General features: G+C 27.2%; 1 protein-coding gene across 5 annotated transcripts; it reads left to right on the top strand.

Moving 5' to 3' along the window:
• Window positions 1-83: 83 nt before the first annotated feature.
• On the top strand, window positions 84-13,529 carry LOC114119930 (disks large homolog 5). Of its 5 annotated transcripts, none has more exons than XM_050198359.1 (21): window positions 84-496; window positions 793-954; window positions 1,026-1,158; window positions 1,226-1,394; window positions 4,089-5,197; window positions 5,265-5,397; window positions 5,462-5,592; window positions 6,072-6,348; window positions 6,421-6,821; window positions 7,953-8,165; window positions 8,234-8,489; window positions 8,570-8,739; window positions 10,252-10,449; window positions 10,513-10,817; window positions 10,888-11,200; window positions 11,266-11,390; window positions 11,475-11,709; window positions 11,782-12,008; window positions 12,078-12,310; window positions 12,383-12,602; window positions 12,676-13,529. In XM_050198359.1, the coding sequence occupies exons 2-21, from the start codon at window positions 915-917 to the stop codon at window positions 12,783-12,785; spliced, it is 4,998 nt and encodes a 1,665-aa protein (XP_050054316.1). In that variant the 5' UTR covers window positions 84-496; window positions 793-914; the 3' UTR covers window positions 12,786-13,529. The 5 variants fall into 5 exon arrangements, with proteins under 5 accessions (XP_050054316.1, XP_050054315.1, XP_050054314.1 ...); XM_050198358.1 differs by having other exon boundaries at window positions 750-954; XM_050198357.1 differs by having other exon boundaries at window positions 84-673; window positions 750-954.
• Window positions 13,530-20,846: the final 7,317 nt, after the last annotated feature.

Below are 20,846 nucleotides of genomic sequence, written 5' to 3'. Positions count from 1 at the left end.
CGACCTTATATTTTATAATATTTATCACAGGACGGTGATAGCCATTATCACAGTGATAACGTAGTACTACCACAGCAACAGCTGAACAATAGCTGTTGCACGGTTTAAGACGGTTCATTAATAATTCTCTGATAATAGACGGACTATCTTTTGTCCAAAGACCGTCGTTGTCCGTGATTTTTTTTTAATATTATATTATCTTAAATTTAGATTCTAGTACGCAACAACGTCAACACTCAACAGTCTCAACAATATTTACTGACAAGTCAAAAGTGACAAACTGACGTCCGACAATGACACATTGACACCGTCTAGTGCTCACAGTGCTCTCTAGTCTCTAGTCTATTATGGTGTCTACGAACTCAACGTCTCCCTCTTTTAGTTTTTAGTTGTACTCTCTGCAGTGAAGAGTGGTTTAAAGACACGAAACGGTACCACACAAAAGATTGTTTCGTTGTTTGAATGAAAACTGTTGGACCACGGTTACGAGTAAACTGTAAATATTTATACCTTCTGTAACCTAAATTTAACATATGTTTTTCATTTATTTTATATTTTTATCTACAATATTGTTCTGTATATTTTCATAAAATAATAATACAAATTACTATTTATTACTGAAACTAGTTAAACAGTTTATAATCATTTATAGTTTTCGTTACTTGAATATTAGGTAAATATTATACTATATTATTTTTTCTACTTGGGCGATTGTCTCTCCAAATTAATTTTTTTTCGTTTTAATTTAGCATTTGCTTTAAATCTTCTCACATTAATTGATTGTGTTATTAGTCATGGATAAATTCAGCACATCCCGTTATAAATGTTTTAAACTTGTAACAGAATTAACATGAAATTGTTAATGCAAAAAAATTGAAAACAATTTTGTGCTTTGGACCAAATATAATATTAAGATGTCGTCAAACAACACTATTGAAAATTCTAAAAATACTGGTTTGTAAAATCATTTAATAGGGATGTTTGAGTAGGTATATTTTCATTTTATTTTTTTTATCCTATGATAGATATGCTTACTCGAAGTTATTCAGATCGAAGTAATGATCGAAATCGAGATGCTAATAGTAACCGTGAACGTGATTATGATGGATTAAAACAACAATGTGATAAAGCGATGCATGAGTTGATGATGCTGAGAAGGTATGTAATTGTTTTTATATCAAATTTGAAAATAATGTAAATCAAATATTTTGTTTTATTTATGTAGACAACATGGAGAAACAGTAAGAAGATATGATCAAACAAGAAAAGAATTAGAATATTATCGTGGTCAAAATCAAGTAATGATCAACCAAATTGAACAGGCTGCTCAAGAATCATCTTCATTACGTGCTAAATTAGCTGCGGAAAAGCAAATTTTGAATAGATCTGAACAGGTACATATTTTTTACTGCTTATTAAATATTTGAAAGAGGAACAGAATTGATTTTACAAGATATTAATGTTGTAACCAATAATAACATTTCTTTTTAATATATAGGCATTATTAAAATAATTTATTATAAGTGGTTTTATATTAGTACTTAATAAGTATTAAGATTTTGTTCATTTTTCTAAAATACTGCTACCTAGTCAGTAGATTCAATAAAATCCCCTAAAAACTTTTTAATCAGGATATTAAATTTATGAAAATTAATAACCAACAGATTTAGACCACCATACTTTATATTTATATTTAAGTTTTACTTTTATAACATTGCATTTTGCAAGTTGAACATTTCCATTGACTTAAATATACTAACCTTCTGTATAATATTGTTATTCAACTCCCGGGTCTATTTTATTCTTAATTAATTTACTATACAATAATAAAAAAATAATAACAAATAGGTGTTTATAAATATGATTACCTATTATAAAATTACAATACATTTTAAATGAGTAAAACTTTTGAAAGATGAACAAAGAACAAATTGATTTTTTTTTATATATAGTTGTCTTCATTCTATTGCAAAGATATTACTTGTATAATTAGTTATTTCATTGTTTAGAAAAAATGTAAAATACTATTAGATCGAGTACTACTAGTATACAGTGGCGTAGCCTGAGGAGGGGCTGATGAGGCTGGTTAGATTGGAAAGGGGCTCCCCGAAATTTTAAGGAAATTGAAAAACTATTTTAATGGTTTATGAAAAACGCTACAAAAGTCTTAAATTGTATTTTACTGATTTTAAATTGTCATAGCTTTTTTTATTTTTTATATATTAATAATTCTTCGGTATCTGCATTTTATACTTATGGAAGAAGTAAGAACCTATAGGTAAACCATCGCTGTGAAAAAATTGATAGCCTCCCCCAAAAAAAATCCTGGCTACACCACTGATAGTATAGAAGGAAACAAAAAATTAAGAATTTAGAACAGTTAATATTTTTGACAAAAAGTTTATATTGAAAGTATAAATCTAATTGCTAACAATATTTCAATGTTTTGAAGTTCAGAATACATAAAAGTGCAGAGTAATAATATAGTTAGGTAATATTTAGGTTTTACCAAATTCAACACAAAGAACATGTAATTGAAAAAAGTAGTTTTTTGAAACTTATTAAAGCTATGGTGAATTTAATTAAAAATATTTTTTAGTATTATATTAAATTTAAAAAAGTGCAAATAATTTTTAAAACATTTATGTTTAATGCTTTTAGTAAAGAAAGAAACAAAAATATAAACATAGTCATTGGAGCGTATTTTCCACACAAAAGTAGATTAATATTTATTAAATTTTTGATAAATTCAAACACAATATTATTGTATAACTCAAAAGTTTTTAACTATATTTTGATGTATGTTAAAGGTAGTTATAACATTTCTTTTAATGCTCAGTTGAATTTAAAGATATTTTTAAATCTATATCCTGTTTATCAGACATGTATGACTATTTATAAACTCAATTCATTTTGATAAGCTTTATTTGCATCATAATTTATTTTTATTTTATGATGTAAGACATAGCAAGATAAATTGTTTATGTTTTTATAATAATTCAGTTGATTTTGCTGATTTTGGACACAGTTTAACAAAATTAATTCCATTTATAATTACATAACAGTTGTATGATTTATTGTCACCACTTGATTAAAATTGCAAAAAAATACTATAACCATATGTTTTCAATAAATGAAAGCAATTAAAAGTTCTTCCAAGTGATAAAGATAAAAATTTAATTTTTTCCATTTTTTTGTATTAAAGGTTGGTTTTTAGTTATATTTATATACTTTATAGTTTATTTGTTCGCTAATAATTTATTCAAGTTTGACAGGTTTTGTAATATTATACATTTTATCATATACATCAGGAATGGGCAACTGTAAGTTACTAGAGAGCTAATTTTTAGAAAATTAAAATCTAGCGGCCAGAGCATAGAAAGCAAAAAAAAAAAAAGGTCATTCAAAAATATACATTTTAACTAGCATTTATTTTATTAATAATAAATAAATAGATAGTCAATCTACCATGAGGTGTTAAAATTTCTATTTTCATCATCAATTTTATTTTTTTGCGGACATTCTTAAGTACTTACCTCAAAAACATGAAAACGATAAATTTTCAACAGCAGTGTGAATATGAATGTACAAAACTACAAACAGCTATAGTTAAAAGTTATACATACTATATAGGTGTGTATATATATTATATATACTATATTATGATATTTATACATTTTATGATGTTCAATGCCAGATAACAATTATTGTATATTGACAAGATAGACTATATATATATATAGTCATATAGATTATAGAATAATAGACGATAAACTTTAAAATTGTATGATGTAATTTTGAAATGTAGGACGAGCCAGATTAAAAATGCTTGCGGGGCCACTAGTTGCCCACCCCTTGATATACATTGTTATAAATTAAAATAGCTTATACGAGGAATTAATCAAATTGACAAAATTATATTTCAATCACCTTTGATTCAATAATCACACAACTTAGATATATTTAAAATAACAAAACGGAATTTATTTATTTGCACTTTTGTCTATAATGTAAGCATGTATAAAGTATTAAATAATTGAATTTTGAATTTTAAAATTGTACTTTGACATTATAAAAATGTTTTTCAGGATATTCCTGAAGATGATACAGCAAGTGGTGATTCACTTAATGATCACTTCATGCCATACGATTCAAGGTTAGAAGATTATGAAGCTTTAAGAAAAGGATATGAAGACTTGCGCACTACACATTCAGCTGCTGTTGATAAAATGGACATGATGAAAGATGAAATTAATCAATTAAAAAAACAATGTAATGAATTATTTAAAGAACGGGATATAGCTTTCCGAGAAAGAGATGGTTTAAAGCAACAGTGTACAGCTGCTATACGCCAATGGGATTTAACACTTCGAGAACGTAATGATCTTCAAGAAGCTATACAAAAAGTTCAACAACAGCATGAAGAAGCAGTCCAAGAAATGAAAGCTGCTGTTGCTTATAGTGTAAAAAGTAGTAAGGAACTTAAAGACTTGAATAAAGCTCATGATGCTGCTGTTAAAGAATATAGACTCATTATGAGTGAGCGAGACAGTGTTCATAATGAACTTGAAAAGCTCTCTGAAGATTTATCTCAAGCATACAATAAAAATAAATCATTGGAAAATGAAATAAAATCTTGTAGGGATGAAAAAAAAACTCTACAATTGCACATTGAATCATTAAAACGTGAAATATCATCAGCATTACATGATCGTGATAAAGCACTTAAAGAATGTAATGACTATCAAGAAAGATTTGGAGAAATAACAGCCAAAAATGAATCTCAAAGAGAATTTAAGAGTCATTTAGATTATGGCTTTAGTAGAGAAAGAGAAAATCGTAATGATTCACGAGAACAAGTAGCTTCTTTAGATTTATTTAACTCTTGTCAAAAAGAACGTATGGATAATCTAGATCAAGCTAACCAAGAAATTGAACGTTTACGGAAATTAGCAGATAAATATCGTAATGAATTAGATGAGTCTTTAGAAGAAGCAGAAGTATCTAAAAGACGCCGTGATTGGGCTTTTAGTGAACGAGATAAAATTGTATTAGAACGTGAAAGTATACGAACTCTCTGTGATAGTTTAAGAAAACAGCGCGATGATGCTGTGAGCAAGTTGGCGCGTGCTATGAGAGACTGTGATGATATAATGAAACAAAAAAGTGATACAGCTAAAGAACTCAATGATTTTAAGTATGATTATAATAATTAAGAATCTAATTTTTTTCTTATGTAAATAATATGTTTTCTTACATTATAGGGAAAAAATGGAAGCTCAATTAGAAAAAGAAGCTCGTTTACTACAACTACAGGCTACTGGTCGTTATAGTCAAGATTCTGCAATAGATACTGATCTTCAAGATTGGGATACTGAAATATTAAATATTGACTTAGTAAGTATTATTTAAAATATTAAACAATTTACGTATGATTTAATGTAAATGTATACTTTTTCAGGGTGTTTTAGGACCAAATGAAGATTTAGGGATTGATTTACTTGGCGGAAGAGATGATCCTTTGTATCCCAATGATAATGCAATATATATATCATCTGTCAATAAAGGAAGTGTGGCGGCAAGGAAATTAAGGTTGAATATATTATATTTTTAAAATCTATTTATGTATACTATAATTATTTAGTCTGTATAGTATATATTATAAAAGTCAAATAGTCAATGTAATTTTTTTAGTACATTTTTATCTCAACAATGCAGTATCAAATCTATATCATTTCTTGTATAAAAAAAAAATAATAACTCATTAGTGAAAATGATATCATTGCTCTATTTATTTTCTCTGATTCACTTGTTGTTTAAAATATTATTATAATATTCTTAGCTTAAATTTTTATGTGATACATCAATTCACTTGTATTAATATTTTATAGCTAACAACACAAGACTAGTTTTAATCAATTTCGAATTTACTATGTTTTGTGTGGGTCTGGATGAGAAATATAATAATGTGTTGTTTTGTCTAAATAGTTTTATTTAATTATTTTATAAATTTAAATAATAACTTAAAATATTTTTTTTGTTATTTAATAATAATAATTTTTTTTTTCTAGAGTTAATGATTGTATATTAAGAGTGAATAGCCTTGACTGTACATCAATTAGTAAGCGATTAGTTTTAGAAACTATGAGATCTTTAAGCAGTGCTACTCTGGTTGTTAGACGAAGAAAACCTGCTTCACCATCTAGGAGTCTTTTTACGACTCAACTTCAAGTAAATAATTATGATCATGGAATCTCATTGGAAACTGGTATATATATTAATAAAATAACACCTGGATCTCTGGCTGCTAAAGATGGAAATTTAGATGTTGGAGATAGAGTATTAAGTGTAAGTAGAATGTAGATTTTAAAAAAAAACAAATGATTTATCTAAATAGTTTTATTTCTGTTTTGTTTTTAGATTAACAACACAACAGTGGATAATATAAAAAATTCAAGAGAAGCCATGTTATTATTGCATGAGCCTGGTGATGTATTAACTATTACAACTATGAAATCAACATATTGTGCTGGAAATTGTGGTTCTGGGCCAAATCGTGATATTTATAAAAAATATACTAATAGTACAACACAAACAGATAAATCTAGTTATTCAAGATATCAAGAATCTTATCAAAAACCTCAATATGTTCAATCAAGAAGAGTGATGCTTGATGTACCAGAAAAACCTCACAGAAATCCTTCACCTGTCAATAATTCTATCTCTGAACGAGATCAAGAAGATGCTATTGCAGAATTAGATTCTGTAATTGATGCTTTTAGACCACATCCTGCACCCCCCACTACTGCTAAACATTCTAGGTAATTATTTTTTCATGGTTTAATATAGCTTTCTTATTTTTAACATAATATTTACTGTTATTATTTTTTTTCTTCAATATGCACAATTTTTTTCATATTTTATAGCATCCAGTTTCAGCTTTATGGTAGACATTAGTTTAAACAATTGTATCATTTCAGTTTCTTTAATAGGTCCATAAAATTAAGAGCATGCTAAAATTAGTGTGCCAGTATAATGTGTACATGTTTCAAAGCCAATGCCTATTAAAAAAAATGTCTATTTCACTGTCAACTTACTTGTATTAAAAACAAACACATTATTTCAAAACAGGCATACTTTAATTAACCTACGTTTATGAAAACTAAAGTTATTCATCACTATTATTTTCATGGCTTTATGTCATAAGACACAATAAATTAATTATTATTTTGGTTTGAGTCATAGGTCAATTAACTGATGATGAATGAAACGGATTACCTTCCATATATGTCTTCTTATTAGACACAAGAAAGAAATAGCTGTAAAAATCATAATACATATAGGCGGAGCTTGGGGGGGGGGGGGGTGAAAATATAATATTATAGTTAATTGAAAGCTATTCTGAGGCGCATAGCACACTAGTACCAAAAAGCAAACTAATATTATGTTCATTTGCTACAAAAATTATTTTTACCCCCACGTGAAAAGAGTCGCAAGTTACGCCTATGATAATATATGAGTATGAAATAAATAATAATGGATAACATTTTTAAACAAAAAATATTTTTCACGATAAAAAGTTCATTTCTACAAATAAATTATTCTAAATTTGATATGACACATTGTGGTCCATAGGAATTTAATGCAGACCATAATATGATGAGTTGAAATTTAGATCTGTATGTGTATACCCTATAATACTAAAAATTATACTCGTGATTATAGATATAAATTTAATATAATACAATCAAATAAATAATAAGATACCTTAGAAACTATTTTAGGTAAATTCAAAATCATGAATAGCTTCTTAATTAAACTAGACTCTTAGATAGGTGTTCTGAATTAATTAATTAATTACATAATTATATTATATTTTATTTTTTTGTAGTTGGGTATTGATTTTATTATTATATGATAAATATACCTGTCTTGATTTTTACTTTTTACAGTCGACATAGAAAATCCAAAGAATTAGACAAAAATGGCGGTACTTGGCCAAAAGCTAGAAGTGGTCCTGTAATTGAACATGGAACTGGTACTATACTTCATCCTCGTAAAAATAAGGAACGTTTGCCATTGTCTGTACTTTTAAATAATCCTCCGTCTTGGTCTTCACAAAATAATTCAAAAACTGATACTTCATCTATAGATTTCTCTGTCAGGTAAATATTTCATTTTGTTCTATATATTGATATATATGTTAAATTATCTGTATGTTTTATTTAAATAGATCTGGTAAAGTTGGTAAAGATGTAATGGATTATTATGTTAAAAAGAAAACTGGTAAATATACAAATAGTGATACTGAAAGTAATGCTGGAGATAGCCTTGCAACAAGACCATCATCCCATATGTACGGGCCACCATCAACTAATGCTCATCACTTTTTCACCCCTCAATATAGTAGATATTCTCAGCCATCTCCATCTCATAGTGGGGAATCAATGTTGTACTGTTTTGAACCTCCTTATAGCCATGTTTCTCAAGTAAAAAAAATGCATATATGCAATAAATATTATTTATAAATGTATTTATTATTAATATAAAATAATTTATCTTTCTAAAGTTTCATCACAGTCACTCTCCATCAGTTGATATGCACTACAATAGACACACAACTAGATCACCTCATCGAATTATGACTAATATCGGTTATCGTGGTGAAGATATGCCAGAATCTTATCATGGTTATGAAGTTGGTACATTTCCTAGAAAGAGAGAAACTCCTAGATTTAGGTATGTTTAAATTATTTATTTTTTAGCTGTACGATTTTAATTTTTAAGAAATTATTAAAAAGATGTTATATCTATATGATATGTTTTCCTTTCTTACAAATATACAACAAAGAAAGATTAGTATGTTGTAACATTTTAAGCGTTTTTAAGTTGAAATATAAAAAAAAAAAAAATTATTTTATTTTATTCACTTAATTTATTTTACGGACAGAAGCCCAATTGAAATATAACATGGTGCTTTGTATTTACATTTTTTTTTATATAGATGAATTTACTCTGTATAGGATAAAAAACAAAAACAAATTTATAATTTAGTTTTAATAATATAGTTAATTAAAGTAGGAGAAGAAGGTATCTAGATTGACTTATCTCATACAGTAAGTGAAAGGTTTATTATTTTGGTAATCTATAGCACATGACATTATATTAAATGGAGCAATATTATGGGTAGGGTGTACGGAAACTCTGAAACTAACATGTTGAAGGAAAAAAAGAGAATCAGTTTAATCACAGATAAGATTCTGAAGAAAGGCTAAGTCATGAGTAAGACAGCTATCGGCCCGAGATAAGAGATTCAAGCTTAGGAACATTGGGACATTGAGTCATAATTATGATACGGAATGATATTTAATTTGAACCATTAGAAGCTGAGAAATAATTATGCTGAACATGTTCAATTTGATGGCAGTATATCATTGAACTAGGATTTGACATCATGAAATCATACTCAATATTAGGCCTCACTAGTGCCCAGCGTCTTCAAAGACCTTGATAGTTTAAATTCTCCTACAATTCTCTTTATAAACCCTAATACTTTATTTGCCTTGCACATAATATGGTCAATATTGTTCCAAATATGTATTACTGAAGTAAGCACCTAATGGACAAAGAAAATTATGGACTTTAGGGGACAGTGAAGGAATAAAGATGACACTATGATAGTACAAAATTGTATCAAAACTATGTACTAACACAGTTTAAATTGTTATTTCTTTTTACCTTTAAGTTTGGTAATGAGTCAATTTATTATAATATTATTAAAGGTAACAACATTAAATTGCTTTTAATAATGTTTGTTTGATATACAATACATGAACACAATATGCAGTATGACATTTTTATTAATTATTAATATAATGTAATAAAAGAATTAAAATAATATATTATATCCTATTATCTTAATAAAAATAATTGTAGAATATTTATGTATAATATTCTCATATAGTCATATACTATATGTGCTTAATTACTTTTTTAACATTAAACTACAATAATAAAGAAATTTTATTAAATAATATTTTATTAAAAAGTATTTTTTATTTTTATTTTCTATAAACTCTTAAAATAATAATTCTGCAGTTCAAGTGGATATTTATTAAAATGGCTTGTTTTGCTAAATGATAGGTCAACATTTAATTAATTGAATATATATGTATATACGGATATATTATAATAATTTATATGTATTATATATTAATAAATATGATTTAATGTATTTCTTGTTTTACTTAGAATACCTTCCAACCCTAGTGTGGCTAGTAAAAGTAGTGGTGGTGCAGTTGGTATATCAACTGGGAGTATTGATAGATCTGTAAGTAGTGAAAGAGATAGTCCAATGCCTACCTTTAGAGTAGAAGTTCTTAATCCTGGACAAATAGCTATGCCAGCCAACAAGCGACAATCTTTACCTGAATATGGCTGGGCATCAAAGTTAGTATAAAACTAAATATTTAATAATTTTAACACTAATTACTAATAAAATAAATATTTCAGGTATTTGAAAAAACCACTATTAAGAGGAGTTGGAAGTGGTCCATTAACTGGTGAATTGAGATGGATCAGTATAGAGAAATCAGTTGAACCTCTTGGAATTCAGATATCTTGTGTTGATAGTGGTGGAGTTTTTGTATCTACTGTTAGTGAACATAGTGTGGCTTCTAAAGTAGGTCTTCGAGTTGGAGATCAGCTACTAGAAGTTTGTGGAATTAATATGAGGAGTGCAACATACCAGTTAGCTGCAAATGTTTTACGGCAGTGTGGAAACTCAATTACCATGCTAGTACAATATAGCCCAGATAGTATGTCATGTTTTAATTAGTCAATTAATGATTTGATATAGATACAATTTTGACTGAATTGTGTTTTTAGAATACCAAGAACTAGAAGGTGCTGAAAGTTCAACAAGCAGTCGTTCAGAAACCCCAACACCGTGCAATTCTCCTACTGTTAATAGAAAATCCACAGGTGCTTCAGTTATAACTCATGGCATGGCTACATTAACTCGTCGGAAGAGTGATCGAAATACAGACAGCAGAAGTTTAAGAGCATATGAGCCGCGATATTTTATCATGGAGACAAGGAAGTGTAGTAACTTAGGAATAAGTCTAGTTGGTGGGAATGCTGTTGGGATATTTGTACACAGTGTAAACTTAAATTCATTGGCCTATAATGCAGGTTTACGGTAAGGATACTTAAAATTTATCTATTTTAATTAATCTTAACTATAAATTTATTCTTTTTTTGTAGAACTGGTGACCGTATACTTGAATATAATGGAACAGATTTAAGAGAAGCAACTGCTGAGGAAGCAGCTTATGAATTAGCCAAGCCAGCTGAAAAAGTCACCGTCCTCGCACAATATTTAATTGATAGTAAGTAGTAATATTATTTAAAAATTATTATCAAATGTTACTAAAAACTAAAATATTTATTTAATTATTTGTTTATTATAATAGAATACAACGAAATAAAGGATAAACCTGGTGATAGTTTTTTCATACGAGCACTCTTTGATCGTACAATTGAATTAAATGATGCTGGTAGTAATTCTTCACAGCTACAATTTCGTAAAGATGATGTTCTGTATGTAGATAACACAATGTATAATGGTGTTCCGGGTAATTGGCGAGCATGGTTGGTTGACCACAATGGTTATAAGCAACAAGTTGGCATTATACCTAGCAAATACAAGTAATTATATTTAAATATAAAAATATTTTTGAACTGCATTATTATTGTTGAGTTTAATTTTTATATGATTAGAGTTGAAGAAGAACTTGTAATTAGACGTAGTGGGGGTGAATTAGAAGGTGATGCAAGACGTGCAACAAGACGGAGTTTCTTTAGACGTAAAAAGCATCAACGCAGCAGTTCTAAAGAATTGGCTAGTTTTTCAAATATAAACTTGGGATGGTATAGTAGTGACTCTGGTACTTTACATGATGATGCTATTGTTATTGCTTCTTACCAAAGAGTAATCCGGTTAAATTGTAAGTATAATTTTATGAACAAAAATAACAGTGTATTGTATTACATAATATCTGTTATACTTATTCTAGCTGAACCAAGTATTCGTCCTGTAATGGTTGTTGGACCTCTGGCTGATTGCGTAACCGATAAATTAATAGTAGATTTTCCTGATTTATTTATGCGGTATATACCAGAAGCAAAACATTGTTCTCAAGCATCTATGGAAAAAGGAGTTGCTGATAGTTTGTATATAGACTATCGCAAAAAAGGATCTGTTTATGAATGTGTTTCTGTCGCAGGACTTAAAGAAGCCTGTAGCAAAGTAATTGTTTTTAAAATTTCTTAAACATATTAAAACCATTACTTACTAAACTTGACGATATTTATTTTATAGAATTGTCATTGTATAATTGATATTGGTCTTACTAGCGTTGAAAGACTTCATCGTCATCATATATATCCTATTGTTTTGCTAATTAAGTTTAAATCTACTAAGCAAGTAAAAGAAGCTAAAGACTCTCGATCATCTCATGATAAAATTTCTGCTAAAGCTGCAAAAGAAATGTATGAACACGCATTGAAACTTGAATCTGAATATCGACATTATATTTCAGGTATGATTTTATTAAAAGTATGTGTATTTTTTCATAATAAATTAAACTATAAATATTAAATGTTATATTTTAGCCGTCATACCAGCAGGAGTTAATGTAGCATACATGTGTACACAAATTAAAGCTGCTGTCGATTTAGAACAAAGCAAAACACTTTGGGTTCCTTCTCCAACACCACTTTGATAACATGTGTCTTATTAATCATTGTTCCGTCCAAAACAATTTAGCTTAATTATTATTATTATTATTATTATTATGGCTATTAAAGGCTATTATACTAATTTGGGGACTCCCTTTGAGTTTTATATTGTAAAATGTGTTTTAAACTATTGTTGGTTGTTGGATTTTTTATAATATAATAATTTTGTATTTAAAATTTTTACTGCTTATAACATATTAAATACTTAACAGCGTAACATATCATAAAGAGTATCAATAATATTATACACATTATCTTAAGTTATTTTATTTTATAAGACCTAAATAATCCTATTATAAATATATTTAATGAGTAATTAGGTGGAGGTGGAGTGGCTAAGTATTAAAGCGGCTTTAGCCTTTGGCAGGAAACACATTTTAGAGATAAATACATCTCAAATTCTCAAATATAAGAACAATTCATGTAGCTACATCTAAGTGAAGAAGAATAAAAATTTCTTTATAGTTTAATGACATAAAATTATTATGTTAACACAGGTGCTAAATTGTAGCTACCAATTACATATTGTGATTTGCTTATTTTTATATTCATTTAATTAAAAAAACATGTACCTATTTTTTTTTCTATTGAACATGAACAAAATGATAATTATTTCTATTGTAAACTACTAGTTAACAATTATCACTTCATGATGAATTATGAAATACTTTTATTGATATTATGCAATTATACGAATTAAACATTGGTTATTGTTTTCCAATTGATTATATTATTTATTTTATTATTTTAAATTATTTTTATTAATTTTTATTTTAAAATTTTTTGACACAAAGTTAACTGTTATTTTTATGACGTTTTGAAATAATATTTTATAACAATGAATATTAAATTACAAAAACTATATTATGGAAGTTAGTTAAGGTACTCGTATATCTCTATTCGTGGTTATAAGTGAATAACTGAATAGGTACAATAGGTATAAGAATTGAAAATAAACAAATTATTATTTGAACTAAGTATAGTAAAATTACTAAATAGTAAACTCTGTAGTCTATATGTTTTATTAAAAATAGATTGAAGCCTAAAGTTCATAGAAGTAGCACCTCTTTTTATTATATTTATGGGCAATTAAAATTGTTGACTAGTTTTTTGTTTTTTCGGTGTATGTTTTATGATATTTTTGCTGGCGAGTAAAAAATATTAAAATTTTAAAACAAAGCTCATAAATATTAATTACCCTAAAGAAAACTACAGTGAGTTCCACTTAATGTGATCACTAGTTTATAGAATCAACCGTTTATTAGAATCAAAAATTAAAATCCCAAACCAAATTGTGTATGTAATGTAAATGCTTTATAGAATCAAACAGTTAATACAGTGAGTTCCGCTTAATATGATCACTTTGGTGCAGGTAATTTTGATTCTATTAACTGTTTGATTCTATAAAGCATTTACAACATTACATATACAATTTGGTTTGGGATTTTAATTTTTAATTCTAATAAACGGTTGATTCTATAAACTAGTGATCACATTAAGCGGAACTCACTGTAGAATCAAAATTACCTGCACCAAAGTGATCATATTAAGCGGAACTCACTATATATCAAAAATATATTGTCGCATTATTTTTACTAACAAATGTTAGTGTTTAAATTTGTATGGAATTTAATAACTACGGTAGTCAAAATTAAGAAAATGTATTATTAATAAATAAATAATTTTTTAGTTAAAAATTCAAAAATATTTCCTGAGAATTGAAAGTGCAATACAAGATTCTACATACATTTTTAATGGAATTTAAAAAGGTTAAGCGTTGAGAATTTGGCTCATATTTTTATGAGTAATTAATATTCAAACATTGACATTATTTAATTCACAAAATAATATTTTTAATGTGATTTAAAATACTAGCTAATCGTAGTGCCTAATTTGTAACATTTTCTGTATGCAATAACATTACATAACAACCCCGGTGTTTCCAGATTAGTTTGAAAAGCACCGAGAATTTTTAACTTTTGAAAGTAATCCCTTCTCCCCCCCCCCTCTCACCCACAAAACATTTACTAAACCCGATTTGCTACCACAAAACATTTTAAAAGTTTAAGATTAAAGCATTTTTCTACTAAAAAAATGATCTGATAATCACAATGTATATCTAATAATAATTAGGTTTGGGTATCTACTAGTTTACTTTAAACCCATATAGGGTACCTACCTATATAATATATTAGGTACTTACAATAATTAGTAGTTATTCTTATTTATGAGGACACCACATCCGCGTTTCAGTATTTGTCCTCCGTCTTACGAAAGTACAACATAACAAATTTATGTTTTGCAGTTCCACTTTCTATTTTGTGTAATAGCTAACTTTTAATAATAGAGAGAATTTTTTTTTTAAATGTATTTAATAATAATATTGTTTAGTCGATATGTAATCATTGCGTTATTACTTATTATCCTAAACAAATTATTAGTACTCTACTACTATAATAATATTGTTTTCTCGGTCTGAGGTCAATGTGCTAAAACTCACATAAATAAAATATAAGTCTTGCAAATTAAAACCCTTCGTGTGATTTAAAATTCTCCACGGTTTGTTGGAAATGGTGCACTGCAGTAATGCACACCATAGACCTATTATAAGGTCAATGGCCAATGCTGCACACATACGACATACTTCAGATTATGATGAATCAAAAACTACATCGAGATCTATCAGTAAGCTCAAACGTGGTCGTCCCCGGCGTCCCCGCGACTTTTAAATTAACCTTATACCGTACCGGTACCTGATATTGAGTATAACATATACCATAATCCATAACGCCATATTATATTAATATTTTTTCAACATTTCAAATAGGTTTTTGTAATTTTGTGATACCACATTAATATTTAAGAAATTTATGAGTTGTACTTATAATTATACCCATAATATTATGTTAAATATTACAATTTAAAAATTGTTATAACTATTACTTAAAAATTAAAATATTGTAAAAATACAGACGAGAAACCTGCATAGCCGCGCCAAGGTAATGTTCTTATACGTACCTTTAGTTTGGTACTTATATTAGGTCAATTATATTTATTGTATTAGTGTATTATACTTATCACAGGAAATTGGAACTTCCAAATAGTTACTTATGTCGAACGTTTATAAGACGGAATAACATATAATATGTGGGTAGGTATAAGTGAGTATGGCGTCCGAAGGATATCAGTAAACTTATTTGTTTTCCCACGCGCAATAATTATACGAAGCTTATAAGTTATAATATTTACGTAAACATCGTAAAATCGTTATTTTTATGGTTGTTGAGTTATCTTATAGTAAAATAATCTATTACAAAAATTTCAAAGGATAACATTTTTTAATATACGATTTATCAGTTTTATGTTTTATTATTATTCGATTTCAATATTAAAAAGAATGTCTGTATATTTAAACAATAAATAATAATAATAATAATACATATCAAATTATTAAACACCAGACGTAAATATCTTTTCTATGCTTCTTAGGAAGAACAACTAAGTCCAAAATTAACCTAAAAACAAATTCCACTTGAAATAAAACATTACTAAAACCAATGTGGTTTTATAGAATCCAATTATTGGATGCTGCTAAGAATACAAACATTAAAATAATACAAATTGTAATCTATAGGTAACATAACGTATAGTGTGAATACAAACGCGCCCTTCTACGTATCAAACTACATTCTCCACTACGATTTTAACTTATAATCAGTCTCAGAGGTAGGTAGCAAAAACGTCCTTCAAATTATTTCGCTTCCGCCTAGCAAACCATCCAAACCCTTTGACTCTTTTCATTGACTCTCTCAACATCCCTGGGAACCCACCAAGAAGGTTAAAGATAATTTAGTGTAGATACCTTTTATTTTCTAACAATTAAAAACTTATAAATAAAATGCGAATAAAATAAAAAACAAATTCACGTCATAAATATTGAAATTAGTAATTTCTTAAAATCGAGTTATTCATGTATAAAATATATATACTTAGTACCTACTACATAACATATGCTTTTAAAAAAAATACCTTTACAAATTGTATATTTTTCAAAAAAAAAAAAAAAAAATTATTATTGTTTTTGAAACAATATTTAGACAAACCGATACGTCATACTCTCAAAGTCTCAACAGGCCCAGATTTTGCTCTAGACCCATGTGGTCCAGGCCTAGAGTAGCAAATTTCGGACTAAACAAATTGCTTTAATAGAGGGATGGGATAGGCTAATCTCTACAATTTTTTTAATTAGCTATTTTATTTTAGGATTACTCAAAAACATAAAAAAATGATTTCACTTGAATATGTTTAGTTGTGCGCGGTTCAGATAAAGAGAACATGAATTTAGCGAAATTCTCTTATGATTGAAGATAAGTCGCTGATAATTATTTGATTATATGAAATGTGACCAATTAACTGTGTACCAAATATTGTGTATTTAACTGTGTCATCTGGGCCATGACATTAACTGCTGCAACTGCCATCTTCATTCGTCGTTTCGTTTCATTAGTCATCTTTTAGTATTGATTGATGTGGAAATGCGGATAAACAATCGTATCCAATATTCATTATCCAGACATGGAAGGGTGACCCGGGTAAATTAGACGTGAGATCCTTAAAAATTATAAATTTTTTATTTATTTTTAAAATAGTATGTTACAAAATTCATAATGATTAGTATAATATAATATAACACTATAAACTATAATATAGTAGGTATATGTAAGATCGTTTTTATATTTTTTTTTTATAGTTTATGCACCTATAGTTCAGAACATAAAATATATTCTTGTATTTACCTGCAGGTATTATAGTTTATTACAATAATATATAATTTAATGTGTACAAGGGAAATTTATCTAACATGTATAATGTATATTATTATTCATTTGGTATACTTATTAATAACATCATTGATTATAGAATAGTAATTAGTATGTATGTACAATGTAGATCAATGGTAACATCTGGGAATAAATTACGATGGTGTACCTTGTACCTAAGTATATATTTTTTAAATTAACCATATTATATTTATTGTTACCAAACATTAACCAACTTAAATTAAATAAAAATTAAAAAATCACACAGCAAAAACGTTAAAACAGATTTTATTTTAACAATACATTATGAAAAATCATTGGACAAAACACAAAAATAAGTCAAACGGGAGGATATAAGTGATATAACACACTCAACCTTTGTATGAAATTAATAGTTATATGATATTGAAAGTTTCTTTTGTTCGTGGATGATATTTTCTTAAGTTTAATTTGAATTTCTTATGTAAGTAGTATAATGTGGTCCCATTAATCTCATTGTTTATATATATTCAAGTTATTTTTTAAAAAAGATTAAAATTAATTTAGAAAAATAACAACATAAAAGTAATATAGGTAATAGATATTTATATAGTATTATAATGTACCTACATATAGTACATAATACTAAAAATAAACATTATCTATTGATGGATAGGTATAATTACTATAATCTATAGCTAATAATAGTATATTATAATTTATAGTGAATCAACAATCACAATACCACATCATCACATAGGTAAGTAAATACATATAGGAATAAATCAATAAACATTAAAATAGATATAAATATGAACGTATATAATTGAGTAACAAAATAATAATGTTTATATTGTTAGGTACCTACCTACATATTATTATTATGAATATTATGATGTAATAATATAAACATTTATGTCGGACAAGCTTATTCATGGCTCATGCATTTGTAGATACAGTTAAATTTGTTTTTTTTTGTCCAAACGTTCGTTGCCCTTCTGAGGTCATAAACCGGAATTCTACGAGACTTAACCGAGAACAAATTTTCCTTTAGTTGACTAGATAGGTCTAATTATAGAAGTTAGTTAAAAAATATTATATATTATTCTTAAAGTGACATTAGAATAGATAGTGAATCTTTGTAGTCTTATACATACTCACATAGATAAATACTTCCAGTTACAAATTGCTAATTATACGGTCGGACGATAAAAAAATACTTTGTGATAAAAAATTGTTTTTTTTTCTTTCAATTTTTAAAAAGCGTATGAATTCTATTTTTTGAATTATTTATGTATATTATTATTAATACATGAACATGACAGCACTACATGCTACTGTAATGAGTAATGACAAATTTGTTTCTTTTGGACAACCAACTGATGTAAGTAGGTACTAGGTATAGATAGTATAATATTTTAAGATCTGATATGTTTTTCTGAAATTAAAACTATTTTTTAATTTTATCTACAAGTATCAATTTGATAGATTATGACATTGTTTTATGCATATGGCATATCTGGAAATAGAAGTCCTGTTTAAATCAGAATTTTTGTTGTTGTATCTTTTAACTACTTCTCTGTTAACTTCTTGGTTTTTTTTCACTGTATTTTTCATATACTTTTACAATATGACCATTGGGATTTTTCTTAGAATACTTCTTAACTGCCTCCCTACAGAGTTTAGAATTTTTATCATTATATTTATTATTTTTTACAGATTATTCGTGTTTCTAAGTCTAAATTCTGTCGTATAATCTTGAGTTGTGTTTTTCTCTTTCGATTTATTATTATTTGAATTATTTGTATAAAAATCTGATTTTAATAAAGGTTATTTTTTATAATCCAATAAAATTTAATATGATTATTTTAGTTTTATTTTCATTTATAAAATAAGTATCTATATCTACCTAGTGAAACCATTATTATTATTATTATATATGTTATAATGTTAATATTGTATAATTATAATATTATCCCAATACAAACAACAATAATTGTTTGTATTGTTTATAATGTTTGTACCTATATAACATGAAAAACACACAACAGGCATTTTTATAAAATTGACAAATATATATATATATATATATATATATATATATATATATATATTATATTTTATATTCAATAATTTTTTTTAAAAAATACAACTGTTTTAAACCAATTATATATAATATTAGTTGAGTATTTGTTAGTAAATAGTTTTTTTAAAATTATATATAGTTATTTGTTGGGCAATTGAAAAGTATATGTTTCTCGTGCTTCCACAACGTCGTTTTGAGACTCACAATAATATCGCATAGAAAATATGTTAATAAATCTTGCATTTCAACAGATATTATGTTTTTATTAACACCAAAAACTTTTTATACGATTTACTATAATATTATAATATGGGCTATATGGTATTATGTATTATGTATACCAATATACCTTTATACTATAGATTTCATATACGTTGTAGTTTGTACTTATATTTGTTTTGTCGTAATATTTTTATGGATCATATTATGTTTTATATATTAGTTAATATAACGTAAAGCGATTCTATTTTCTAAAGCGCAATTGATCGTATGAAATTATATACGAATTTGAACGAATGCCAATTCGGCCAAGTCGAGCGTTCGTGGTCGGAGACTTAAACGTGACATAAGCAGTTGAATGGGTACGCATTATAAATTTAAAGCATCCGTGAGTGTATCCGTGGAAAACCAATAGTGCTCAATGATGAATACAGGTACCCCGGGTATACCCGAGGTTTCTTAACTAGATTTTAACGTGGGTTCCAACTCATTTAATCGCCAATATTCTCGATTTATATATATATATATAAATATATCCGATATCGTTGTATCGAGATCACACTTGCAGTTTATTTAGTTAAGCTGAACAAAAATTAAAAAAAAAAATAATAATAATTGAGCCACTGCAGTGTACAGAACGACGTTTGTAGAATTTTATAATGTTAATGCGTATCTTAACATGATAATATATATCGTATTATGTATAGGTATATATACGTCGAGTATACTAATATTATACTCATTAATGTATACCTAAAACATAATCAAACGACCGTGTCGACGGCGCGTTTTGACCGAGATCGGTCAAATTCGATTTTTATACGCACGTGCGCCGAAAACCAACAGACTGCGTCGCCGTCTACCGTAATTGTTGTGTGTGTGGACGGGAGGAGGGAAGAGTCGCGGATAAATGAAATAAATAATGAACAATATAAGAACGA

This window comes from Aphis gossypii, chromosome 1 (genome assembly GCF_020184175.1).
Source record: "Aphis gossypii isolate Hap1 chromosome 1, ASM2018417v2, whole genome shotgun sequence".
Classification (NCBI taxonomy): Eukaryota; Metazoa; Arthropoda; class Insecta; order Hemiptera; family Aphididae; genus Aphis; species Aphis gossypii.
Note: the sequence above shows the minus strand (reverse complement) of the source record. Positions and strands in the feature narration are given on the sequence as shown.